This window comes from Punica granatum, chromosome 6 (assembly GCF_007655135.1).
Source record: "Punica granatum isolate Tunisia-2019 chromosome 6, ASM765513v2, whole genome shotgun sequence".
Lineage (NCBI taxonomy): Eukaryota > Viridiplantae > Streptophyta > Magnoliopsida > Myrtales > Lythraceae > Punica > Punica granatum.
In genome coordinates this window covers 22,353,380-22,366,243 of record NC_045132.1, presented here as the reverse complement: position 1 = coordinate 22,366,243, position 12,864 = coordinate 22,353,380, and the positions used below count along the sequence as shown (strand labels likewise).

General features: G+C 38.4%; 1 protein-coding gene across 1 annotated transcript; it reads left to right on the top strand.

The window, feature by feature from the left end:
• The first annotated feature begins 2,724 nt into the window (after positions 1-2,724).
• On the top strand, positions 2,725-12,227 carry LOC116210496 (AP-1 complex subunit gamma-2-like). The gene is made up of 18 exons (XM_031544378.1): positions 2,725-3,030; positions 3,881-4,183; positions 4,342-4,483; positions 5,447-5,620; positions 6,198-6,377; positions 6,854-7,008; positions 7,343-7,433; positions 7,693-7,856; positions 8,492-8,546; positions 8,857-8,979; positions 9,078-9,173; positions 9,415-9,542; positions 9,849-9,953; positions 10,121-10,380; positions 10,775-11,026; positions 11,149-11,330; positions 11,440-11,544; positions 11,680-12,227. Exons 1-18 carry the CDS (start codon positions 2,999-3,001, stop codon positions 11,773-11,775), a joined length of 2,643 nt encoding a protein of 880 aa, XP_031400238.1. The 5' UTR covers positions 2,725-2,998; the 3' UTR covers positions 11,776-12,227.
• Positions 12,228-12,864: the final 637 nt, after the last annotated feature.

Sequence of the window (12,864 nt, the reverse complement as noted above, 5' to 3'; positions counted from 1 at the left end):
TAATGAGGCCCGACAATGGTATGATTGGCCGCATTGTTCCAGGCCCAAGACCACAGTGCGGCTGGTCTTTCAGCAATGCTGATTTAACATTAGCAGACGGAAGGCCCGTGCATGGATTTGATAGGCATATTAATGACTTGTTTCATTTCTAAATTCGATTTTCAAATTTTTAACTCTAATTTTAACTCTAATCACTACGCATTTTTTTAATTTTTTTTAATCATTTAATTTAATTTTTAATAATAAATTCTATCAACTATACATTACTTTTTCTACAATTCAACAATACAATGATTACTTTTTCACATTTTTTTCTCATAATTCAACATCACAATCATTACAAATCAATTAAAATCAAAATTTAACTCAACTCAACTCTAAAACCAAACACACTATAATAAATTGGTGATAACCATTGGATCGGACATATAAATAATATAAAATTCTGTCAGTGAGTAAGATTTGTCCATAAGGATTAGTTTTTATTGCTTCTCATTTGCAACCACATAGTTGATTGAATTTTATTTTTATTAATCATATTTTATTTTTTACCAATATTAATCATATTTTGTTCATTTTTTCTAATTTTTCTCGTGAAAGAAAAGTGAATTCTTCGTGGTTCATAGTGTAAAACATTTTTTGCTCGCTCTAATGGCATGTAACATTTTAAAAGGTGAATTTTTTTTCTATGTTTTTCTATATAGATGACTTTTTATACTTTTATAACTGAAAGAACTTTTAGAGTTTAGAGTGACATTGCTCAATAATAACGCATCACTTGTTGTGTTATGATTGGTGATAATTTTAAAAGTCATTTGACTATGAATTACCTAAATCCTGTGGCATCGTCCGGTGAATTAATCCAGCTTTTATAATTATATAAATAGATACGGATTTTTAGCTAGTTGAATTGCTCGTGCAATATGCAAGTTATTGCTCACCATATTTTTTTTCTAGTTTTAAAATGATTCATCTAATTAATATTATTTATTTTTTAAAATTTTAATATACAATAGCAAATTGTAATTTTTTTGCATTTAATAATTAGAGTTAAAATATACTGAACTACTCCATTTACATAAAACTTAAGTGGGCCTTTTTAAATCACTATGAAAATTAAAAATCAAGTATAATAAGAATACAGTAATTAACCTATATTGAATAACATTTGACCTTATAAGTTCTAATAGTACCATGATAACATAAAATTATGGCAGTTGCCATTTACCAATTAGATAAAACTCTAGATGTCACTTCGTATTAAACAAAAAAAAAGCCACATACCACAACATTCTTGATCTACACATACATTAGGTGCATCGCATGAGTTAGTTAATAATGCTTTTTAAATGTGATAATATAGATATAAAAATCTTGAAAATAATATTATACTCGATAATGCTAACATTGCTAACTATTGTTACCATAAAAAACTGTCATAATAATTACTCGATTTCACCTCTGATTATCGATGTAAAAATAGTCGAGGTATTACCAATCACGAGTGCTTCTTCAAATGATAATCAAAGATCTCGCTTTCTTCTTCATCTTATCTATGTTCTTTGCTCACCGAGCTCTACTGAGGGGAAACCACAAAAGAGAAAAAGGGATAATGAATTTGATGCTCTTATACACTTTTTAATGTCTTTTTAAATTCCAATCGAGCGTAACCAACATGTGATCATTTAAGTAGTGGACTTTTGGACTTTCGAATAAAATATGGTACCAATAGTTTTGCACTAAATGTCTTACTTCTATTAGTGATGACTCGAAAAATCACTCAATGAGAGACTATGCTCGTTCTACGTGGCACTTTCACGAGTGTCGCTCCATCTTTTAGTATCATATATAGCTATAGACTGTTCTTTGATATTACCTGTTAAATTTTGAAGACACGATTTTTGGATCAAATCGCAGTGTGTCTTGGAGCAGCGTACACTTGTTCTTGCCCGGTCTGATCCTCGTTTAAATCACTTTCTGTATATATGGAAAAACGTCTATCTCAACCCAAACTACAGAGCTGCTGGATCTGTCTTGAGAAAAGGTCATTTTGAAGTGTAATTCAAAATGTAAAGAATATATATGTACAAGACCAACCCCATAAGATCCAAACCGACTTCCACGAGGGCCGGGATCACAGGCAGCATGGTGGCACCACCGATACGTATGAGGAGCAGGTAGGGCTTGGCTGGCCCAAGGATCATACAATGAAAGCACCAAATTACGAGCTACACCAATGCCGGAACCTTAATGGTATCAATAGGCTGTCGGGGTAAATTTTTAAGGCCACCCTATGCTGTCATGATCGTCACAACCGCAAATTCGCTGGAGCTCACTTTAGGTCGATGAAGCCAAGGTCGTTCGGTGCGGACCGTATCGAATTCAAGCCACTGTCGAACCGGACGGCTGTTATTACTGTCCATTTGATCTGATTTCTGATGTTTGGACCTTTAACAGCACGGAAGCTTCAGAAATCTAACCGAAGCTAACGGAGGCCACCGGCGATACGGGTACGGCGTGAAAGAACCGATCTTAACTCACGGACCAATAGAATCACAGTTTTGCCTGGAGACGCCGGTCAACGGCATGGCTTCCCGCGACTCAGATGCCACGTGGACCACTAGGAAGCTGTGATCGTGCCCATTCTGTCACCCCCGCGTCACAGGATCACCCCACCCGCGAGGAAGAGAAATTCTGCGTATGAGAGAGGGGGAGAGAGAGAGAGCAGAGGTGGCTCGTGTTTTTCAATTCCCACTTCCATTCGTGACGGAGGAAAGCATTCATTCATCGTCAGGGCGAAGCAGAAAGGCCTCGCTCTCTCTCTCTCTAGAGATTCTCTCTCTTGCTCCATCAGATCCAATCTCCGTTGCTCTTATCCCAGATCTCCGATTGGCCTCCACTCCCGTACGGGCCCTCGATCTCGTTGCGTTTCTGCTTCTTCTGCCTCAGTTTCGATCCGATTTGAGCTAAAGCAAGCCGGTTCAAGCTGGATTCAATCATGAACCCGTTCTCTTCCGGGACGCGTTTGAGGTGAGCTCCCGCGTCACTGCTGTTCTCATTTCTTTGGATCGGATGCAGCATTTTGCTTCCTACGATTTACAGCCAGCGATTCCCGAATTCTGGTTCAGCTCGGTGGAACCAATGACAGAATTCAGCTTGATTAGCGCGGTCAGATAGGTTTCTCAGCATTTTGCAGACTGCGCCTAGCTGTTAGATTCGTGGAATGGCTCAAATTGTGAAATTTGGATGGCGCATGGTTGTCTAGGTCTATGGGATGGGCGCGAGGTGATTTGTGAAGTTGAGGTCCTTAAGTTGATTCAATGTGTGATGCTGCGACGTCACTTGTTATTTCCCTTTATGCAAGTTTGAATTTTTGGTAGTTTGGACATACAGAAGACTAGGACTCAGAACTAGAGTGGAAGAGCTGAACCCAGGATTCCAGAGTTCTGTGCCTTGTCTTGTCTCTCTTGGTGTATAGTCTTGAATTCTTTAAGGCTATCTACTAAGTGCTAATATGAAGCTAATGAAGCATGTTCATGATGTCATTTCGATGATGTGTTTCCAGAAAACATCCCATTTGAATGCTAGCTTAAACCAGCAAGAACACTAGGCTCACTTTCTTAGAAGGCACTGGATACCCCATATGATGAGTGTTCCTTTCACCTCAGTTTGAAGTTCTGCGGCCCAGGTGGTGTAATAGTTGCAGATTAGTGACTTTTAGCCTCATCGCTATTAGTTTTTTTTCCCCTACTCTTTTTTTTTTCCCTGGATTTATCTTAACGTGGAGGTCTTGTTTTCTTTTCATTTACTTGTCTTGCTATTTGATCTGCTTGTGAATTAACTTAGATTGCATGTATTTTTTCTTCAATCATCCGTGCAGGGATATGATACGTGCTATACGTGCCTGTAAAACTGCAGCAGAGGAACGTGCAGTTGTTAGAAAAGAATGTGCCGCAATACGTGCTGCTATTAATGAAAATGATCAAGAATACAGACATCGAAACTTGGCAAAGCTCATGTTTATCCACATGCTTGGTTACCCCACACATTTTGGTCAAATGGAGTGTCTTAAGTTAATTGCATCTGCTGGATTCCCAGAGAAGCGAATAGGTTATCTTGGACTGATGTTGCTTCTTGATGAGAGACAAGAAGTTCTTATGTTGGTGACAAATTCTCTGAAGCAGTATCCAGCCACAATTAGATTTTTCTTGTTATTTAGTATTTCAAATATGGTGTAAGCTTTCTTTTAACTGTCTTTTACATGACCTATGTTATCTTATAATGAGGGATTCAAGATGAAAAAATTCCACTTGCCTTTAAGCTACCTTGACATTCTCACAGAGATCTCAACCACAACAACCAGTACATTGTTGGACTTGCATTATGTGCTCTTGGAAATATATGCTCAGCAGAAATGGCTCGGGATCTAGCTCCAGAAGTGGAGAGGTTATTGCAATTTCGAGATCCCAACATCCGGAAAAAAGTGAGATCTTCATTTTATATGGCATTCTCAACATAACAAGCAGCTCTCTTGGAATGATCCCACGGTTTCACTTGCATTGTGTGCAATTATATGAGTGTTAGAGCACATAGGGAAATGAGGTTGCTCTTGCTAGAACATAAGTTTCGTTGATTGTCTTTTAACTAGTTTTAAGCTCGAAGGGTTTCCAGGGGCCTGTCTTAACAGTGCCACTCCAGAAGATGCCCTCTACTCGTCTGCATATATACGCATTTTCAACTAGATTTCTCCAAACTGCAAATTAATGAGTATCTTACATCATTCTTGTTGCTCTGAGACATCTAATCTCTTACCGCTGTCATCCTAATGTGCATCTTATATCATTCTTGTTTTCCCGAGACATCTCAACTTGTACCGGTTTCATCCTTTTCCATTTGCTGAAACTGCTTTCAATTAATGTTTCTAAAGATAATTAATGAAAATGAATCTCATTGTATGAGTCCTTTCTCTCTGATTGATGGCAAGATCAATCATGTCTAGTTTTGTCCTATGGAGTCATCTATTGGTGTCATCCTTCCATACTTGACATCTTCTGTGGAGGAAATTTTATTGAGTGATTTTCATGTGGATTTTTGAACTAAACACCTTGACCATCTACTTTGTGCATCTGCATGCACTGTACTCACCTTTCTTTTTTCTTTTTTAATAAGCATCTGCTCATTGATGACACATGTCAGGAATTGCTGGGAGTTGCTTCTTTTTTTGTTTGGTTTTCTGAAAGAATTATCCAAGCATTCAAAGTCAGTTTCAGATAAATTTCATTCACCCTGAGATTTGCCTGGGGATTAGAGTCAAACTTACAGGCAGCATATGACCCTGAGAACTATTATAAATGGTTTATTATTTTTGGGCCCTATGTAACTGCTAATGCCTAACTTACTTTCTTGTCATTGATCTAATTCCAATATGTTTATGCATTCTTTACAGGCAGCATTGTGCTCTATCAGGATAATTAAGAAAGTCCCAGACCTTGCAGAAAATTTTATAAATCCAACTGCCTCCTTGCTTAAGGAAAAACATCATGGAGTCTTAATTACAGGCATTCAACTATGTACAGACCTCTGCAAACTTTGCCCTGAAGCACTTGAGTATTTCAGAAAGGTACCTAATGACATTAGAAGAATGCATCATCATTACACATGAAATGCTCGGTAGTGTCTTTTGAAATCAAGAAGTTTCTAACTTTATCTAAGTAATCTTTTAGACAGCTTATGACATAGTAACTAATTCATTTAGAATGGATAAAGGTTTGGGGAAAGAACCTATAGCTCTTTGACCTGCTTTGTGCATCTGTTTTAAATTCTCTAGCCATAGTCTCTTTTGTTGTTCCCTGTTGCCAATTCTTCTCTATTCTGGAAAGCAGATACTTATCTCGTGAAATTGGGCTGGGGTGAGAATTTAAACCAGAACTTTGTTGTGGAACTCGAGAGTTATTTGTGTCGCTGTTATTGTTCCATATATATATTTTTTATTTCAGGCAGAGGTGTTAAATTGCCACTAATAAGTTTCTTGTATATTAGCCCTCTGCCCCTGCCCCGACCCAAAAAGGGAAAGGCGTTTCTCGTATTCCGTTTTTTTCCATTATTCCTTATTCTTTCTTTGTCTGCCACTCTTTTGTTTGATGAAATTAATTAGCAGTACTATATTTCTAACAACAACTAATTTCATCATGCTGTAGAGATGCACTGAGGGATTGGTGAAAACACTCAAGGATATTGCGAACAGTCCATATGCTCCTGAGTATGACATTGCTGGCATTACAGACCCTTTCCTCCACATTAGATTGCTTAGACTCTTGCGTGTCTTGGGTCAAGGAGATGCTGACGCCAGTGACTGTATGAATGACATACTTGCTCAGGTGAATAAATTATCTTGTAGTCTTTTATTCTTAATATTTTTCTTCTGAGTTAAATCATCAAACCAAATTGACTTCCTGTAATAGGTTACTATTTTGATTTGATTTTATCGAAAATTCGAGTCTCTAGTGAATTCAGGTTACCTAAGCAACTAAACTCACACCAATCCTTCCCCTTTAGAAAGAGGTGCCAAGAAATGTAAGCTATCTAGAATAAACTCTATGTTGATGCTTCTGAAATGACTAATTCTTGGTGTTTCCATTGGTAAAGGGAAAGGTCAGTGTAAAGTTAGTTATGCGCTTAAGAAAATGATATCCCATCTTCTCATGCTTCTTCGCTCTAAAAGTTTCTGATCATTTTGAAGTTATTTTGCCTCCTTAAATGTCTATAGGTAGAGTGTTCTGGAAAATGTTTCAGCACTTATCTCAACTATTGCATCCCCAATTGTATTTGACCTGCAATACTTGGCCTTCTTCAGGTGGCAACAAAAACAGAGTCAAACAAAAATGCTGGGAATGCTATTCTCTATGAATGTGTAGAAACTATAATGAGCATTGAAGACAATGGTGGGTTACGCGTACTAGCCATCAATATCTTGGGAAGATTTTTATCAAACCGTGACAATAATATTAGGTATTCTCTTTTACACTCAGGATGAATTTATTAGAGCGTTCCTATGTTCATATTGGTCTGATGATGGTATTATGGCAACTTTGCATTTTTTTGATTGTAGTGTTGCACTTTATATGCTGTAGTGTGAAAAAGATGCATCTCTTTTCACAGTTGATCCATCTTGGTAGTACAATTTTTATACTGAAAGCATTGTAATTCTGCTTTGTGGAAAAACTGATAATTTCTCTTTTCCTTTTGTAGTATGATCTTTGTGTATTTTTTTGGATATTTAACCCTTAATATGAGTTGTATAAGCTGGAAGCTTGAGAATATTATTAAATCTTTGTTTTCTCAGATATGTTGCATTGAATATGCTGATGAAAGCTATGTCAGTGGATACTCAAGCAGTGCAAAGACACCGCGCAACAATTTTGGAATGTGTCAAGGTAGTGTAGGGCAGAAACTTTTTGTTTTTGCGGAGGATAATTGACTTAGAATATCTTCTGAATTTGTTGACAATTCATGTAGGCTGGGATTTAAGTATCTTGTTAAATTCCTAAACACATTCAATGCCTCCAGTTTCCTCACATAAAAGTTTTCCTGCTTGGAAACTCGATTTCCAACTTGAAATTCTATTTTTGTTATGGGGAAGATTTGGTTGTCCATATGGTATTAATGAAGTTTGTGGCTTGACTTGTCTGCCAGGATTCAGATGCTTCTATTCGGAAAAGGGCTCTTGAACTTGTTTATCTGTTAGTGAACGAGACCAATGTGAAGCCGCTAACCAAAGAGCTTATTGACTATCTTGAAGTTAGTGAATTGGAATTTAAAGGAGACCTTACTGCCAAAATCTGCTCCATTGTTGAAAAGTAAGTTACCGATTTTCTTACCGAAGAGTTCTTTCAATTTAGAATTTATCAGAGTTTTTCTGTTCTGTTGAAGTCATGATCCGAATGTAGAGTTGCTGAGACTTTTGTCTAAGCGACTTCCTGTTAGAAGTTCTTCGGAAAGTTACGTGGTTAGATATTACACTCTACTCAAGTTAGGCTCATCTCCATAAGGACTTATCAGTAATGTGCAATTTATAAAATTTGCATATTTCTAATTACGATTAGTCAGTCTTAAATGGGTGAGACAAAGTGCTTGATCATCATTGATAGCTTGCAATGCCCTGTGGTGCTCACACTACCAACAGCATTCTACTTATTTATGTCTACGTGGGAAATCTACTATGCGGGAATGCAGTGGTCTTTTAACTTTAAGACATGGATACTGTGTGACACCTCCTATCTGCACACATCTAGTCAGGAATAGTTTAACCAGCATTAGGTTTACGATGTATGTAGGCTTCACGTATTTAAAATTACTTCTGGTGGAGTCAATATTTTCCTATTGTAAATTTGTGGAATTTGTGAAGTGATCTCTATTAGTTCAACTTTGACTAGATTAGTTGTGCAAATGATTTTTCACTAATTAGCATTGCTCTCTTGTGTTTGTGTTTAAGGTTTTCTCCGGAGAAAATTTGGTATATAGATCAAATGCTGAAGGTTCTTTCAGAGGTACAGACCTACCATACTAAGTCTATCACTTGACATTTGAATAATCCTTGAAAATAGCTTCATGGTCCAATAAAAGTCTGCTAACATGGGATTTCGCTTGTTTTATCTTTTAATGATGTTAACTACTTGCCATAAGGCCTTATCTTCAACTTTACTTTGTGACATGCTCTTCTTAATCCCCCACTTTCCTTTCCCTTATTGCAATCCAGCTATAGCAAATGATGGACAAGAGAAATGGATGAGAACTACGTTAATTGTGCACTTGTTCTTAAGTTTACCATTACATACATCTCTATCTTACCTTTGGCAGGCGGGAAACTTCGTGAAAGATGACGTTTGCCATGCCTTAATTGTATTAATAAGCAATGCGTCTGATCTCCATGGTTATACAGTTCGGGCATTATATAGAGCATTCCAGGCTTCATCTGAACAGGTACCCGGCCTTTCCTTTAATTTGATTGGCGTCTCATTTGTTGAATCAGTGCCAGAAGTACATTATGTACAGAAGTATTTCTTTTGTACTTTCACCAGGAAAGTCTTGTTCGGGTTGCAGTTTGGTGTATTGGAGAGTATGGGGACTTGCTAGTTAACAATGTTGGGATGCTTGATATAGAGGATCCGATAACGGTGAGTGCATAATCTTCTTTAACACGTCATGGATTTTCACCCAATTCATTTTGAAAAGAAAGGTAATCCAAGTCAATGAGCAGCTTTATCATGCTGGATAATGAGCTTCTGGGTGTATGATATGCCCTTAGGAAGTGAAGTATCAGATGTAGGCTTTTGTTTGAGCCCCGTGCTTAGGAATTGTACTTCGTTGGGATACCTGACTTCCTGAATGGAGTTCTCTACTTGAATATGGGTGCAGGTAACAGAGTCTGATGCTGTGGATGTCGTTGAGACTGCTATGAAGCGAGATACCTCAGATCTCACCACAAAAGCAATGGCTCTGATTGCCCTGTTGAAACTCTCTTCCCGTTTCCCATCTTGTTCAGAGTATGTTTATCTTATTGATATAATGGGTGATGCGAATTTTATCCCTCTTAATCTTCTAATAGATTGCCGAGAAAGCTTTATGTTTTATTTCCTGATCTGTCCCAAGGCTTTCATAATCTGATATGTTCATTCTCATTTCTTTGTGCTTTCTGAAGAGTGCATGCTATGACCATCTTAATTCTTATAAGATAACCTGCCATGTACAGCACTTCACAAGCTGCCAGCCTTTACTTTCTTAATACTTCAGTGGCTTGTCTTACTCATGAAGCTAATTCTCGCTGTAATTCTTTCTTGTGTTTTCTGTAGGAGGATTAGGGAGATAATTGTTCAACATAAAGGAAACTTTGTGCTTGAATTGCAGCAAAGATCCATTGAGTTCAACTCTGTACTTGAGAAGCACAAAAACATTAGGTACAGAGTCGAGCTTTTCTTTTGCTTATTATAAGGTTGAAATATTCTTTTTCATTCTCTTCTCACGCTGAGAGTTTGGCACTTTCCAGTGTAAGCACCCTGTGTGTGTTCTTATGCTTCATCCAAGCATTTCTAATTGTATACTAACTAATTATGTGTTTCTGCAGGTCTGCTTTGGTTGAAAGAATGCCAGTTCTGGATGAAGCAACTTTCAGTGGAAGGAAGGCAGGTTCTATGGCATTAACTGTTTCAGCCTCCCCAGCATCTTCCCTCAAAGTTCCAAATGGAACCGCCAAACCTCTTGCCGCTCCTCTGGTAGATCTGCTCGATCTAAGCTCAGATGATGCCCCTGCACCTAGCTCTTCCGGCGGAGATTTCCTTCAAGATCTTCTTGGAGTTGATCTGGCGCCAGCTTCCACGCCATCAAGTAAGTACAAGAAGTAGCTTTATGTTGATGGCTGCCTTTCATTTCTAATGAGGTGTAGTCATATGCAACTCGGCCTCATTGACTGACCTCTATCCAAAATACTTTAATTAAGAAACTTGGTTTGTTTGATTGATTAAGAGGTCAGAAAATAAGTTATTGGTTTTATTTCCCTTTTCAAAAAAATCAAATTAAACAAAGTATTGTTCTGTCAATTTTTTCTTTACAAAAGTTGTTTAGTAAAAAGATGGACTTTAGATGAATCTTTCACGCAAAAGATAGAAACTGGTTCCTTTCCCAAAACCAGTATCGTTATCTGAGATATGATTCTTCAGGTCGTGTTAATTTAGTTCACCAGTTTAACCTTAGAAATAAATTATTTCGGTCTGCAATGTAGGTACAAGTCTGGCTACAAAAGCTGGGGCAGATGCTCTGTTGGATCTGCTGTCTATTGGATCAACTCCTGTACCTAGCAGCTCACCTGCAGTGGACATATTCTCCCTTACTGAGGACAAAAAACCACCGGTCACCACCACACTCGATGGGCTCTCTTCACCTTCTGCACCACCACCTCATGCTGCCTCTCAGCCTGCAGCTGCTCCTATTCTGGATTTGTTGGACGGACTCAGCTCCAGCCCACCAGCTCCTGGTAATTAAACCTTTCTGAAGCTCTAGTCCCTTTTTCTCTTTGCATCCTTTTGCTGATTCCGAGAATATCCTCACCTGTTGTCGCTCAGAAGTGTTCACAAGCTTATTTCTTATGATTAACAGTAGACAATGGTACATCCCCAGCATATCCGTCAATTGTTGCATTTGAGAGCAGTTATCTGCGAATAAACTTCTCCTTTACGAAGCCAACGGGAAATCTTCAGGCGACGGAGATCCAGGCGACTTTTACCAATTTGTCTCAAAATGTCTATACAGACTTTATTTTTCAGGCAGCAGTTCCAAAGGTAATCATCAGATCTCCTCAAGGGTTCAAATATCTATTATTTGGTAATTATTCTGCCAAGATAAAAAGTTCAAGTCAGTATCTGATATTCTTTCGTTGTTTTTTTGCAGTTTCTTCAGCTACACTTGGATCCAGCAAGCGGCAATACTCTATCTGCAGGTGGTAATGAGTCCATCAAGCAGACTCTGAGAATTACCAACAGCCAGCACGGGAAGGTAAGTGAATTGTTCTACGCTTGCTTGTAGTCCTATGTTGCACCGAAACTGCCAAGTATTCTGTGAGATTACATCTCCTTTTTTATATCATTACATTTCCTCTTGACTTGAAAAGGGGTTATATGGGTTTTGCAGAAATCCCTTGTCATGCGTATAAGAATAACTTATAAGATGAATGGCAAAGACATGTTGGAGGAGGGACAAATCAACAACTTCCCACGTGAATTGTGAACATGAACGGTCAGTGTTCAGAGATAAGAAATCAAGCTCACCACGAGGGAGGCCTTAGATTCTCTTCGCCGCCGATCAATCTTCAGAGAAACCTCTAGTCTCACTGTTTGTAGAATTTAGTGCAGGCGATCTTTTGTCCGATTCTTGTGTTATGGGGTGGCGTTTTCCGCATATTTGGTTGAGGACCCAGTTTTATCGAGTTTTCTCGAAGCCCTCCCCCTCTTTTCTTTCTTTCTGGAGATTTTTCGTAACGAGTTTCTTTCCCTGAATTAGGGTGTCATTGCTTTGTGTTCTTCAGTGTACATTATTACGGAAAAGGAAATATATGATCTGTACAAATACGCGGGGACTGAATTTTTGCCTGTGAGACGCAGAGAGATGGGGGATCTTGTTGAGTCATATTATATGTTTGGGATCTCATTTGAGTTTGGCTTCTCAAACACCATTATTTACGTCTCTTGCATATTGGCCGATGAACTTTTCTTTCCCTTTTTTCCCGATTGACCACTCCTCTGTCGACAGATGCTTACGAGTTGGTACTAATTTCGAAAATTTCTTCGACATAGTGGAGGATTTGGTAATATTTCATTTTGATGGTACAGTTTGATTAGGACTTCTGATTTCATGGCATCCAAAGCAAGAGCAAATATTAACTGCTACTACTGTATTGCCATCCCTTGCACTTCTATTAGAACTGTGGGAACATAACGTTCATTCGAGACTTCCATGGTTATCCCTTACACTTCGTAAGAAGTGTCGGTCACGCTTCTCTTGCCGATTCGAGGTTGAACTGACATGATACATCAGATCTCTTCCTCATGGAACTGTTAACTGCATGTACCGTGGGAATTGTTATAAGTCACAGATGTCCTCAATGAGTTCAAGCATGTCTTTTCGCATCATTAGTGCAAACGTGAGGTGATAGTGGTCTACCGAAAAAAGCCCTCATTCGGGCTCGCAAGAGCCTTCTGGATCTCATGAGCAGCCTCCCTCTCGGAACACTTGGAAAGTGTAAAGAGTGTGCCCTTAGACCATTTATCATTTGTGATCATGAGGCATTATAAGGATGGGACACACACATTACCTCCC

What these genes read in the sequence shown, in the direction of transcription:
- LOC116210496 (XM_031544378.1), top strand. Translation starts at nt 2,999, where the DNA reads ATGAACCCGTTCTCTTCCGGGACGCGTTTGAG. An exon ending in CAATTTTGGAATGTGTCAAG is followed by an intron (nt 7,434 to 7,692) that starts GTAGTGTAGGGC and finishes CTTGTCTGCCAG; the next exon opens with GATTCAGATGCTTCTATTCG. An exon ending in CGTTTCCCATCTTGTTCAGA is followed by an intron (nt 9,543 to 9,848) that starts GTATGTTTATCT and finishes TGTTTTCTGTAG; the next exon opens with GAGGATTAGGGAGATAATTG.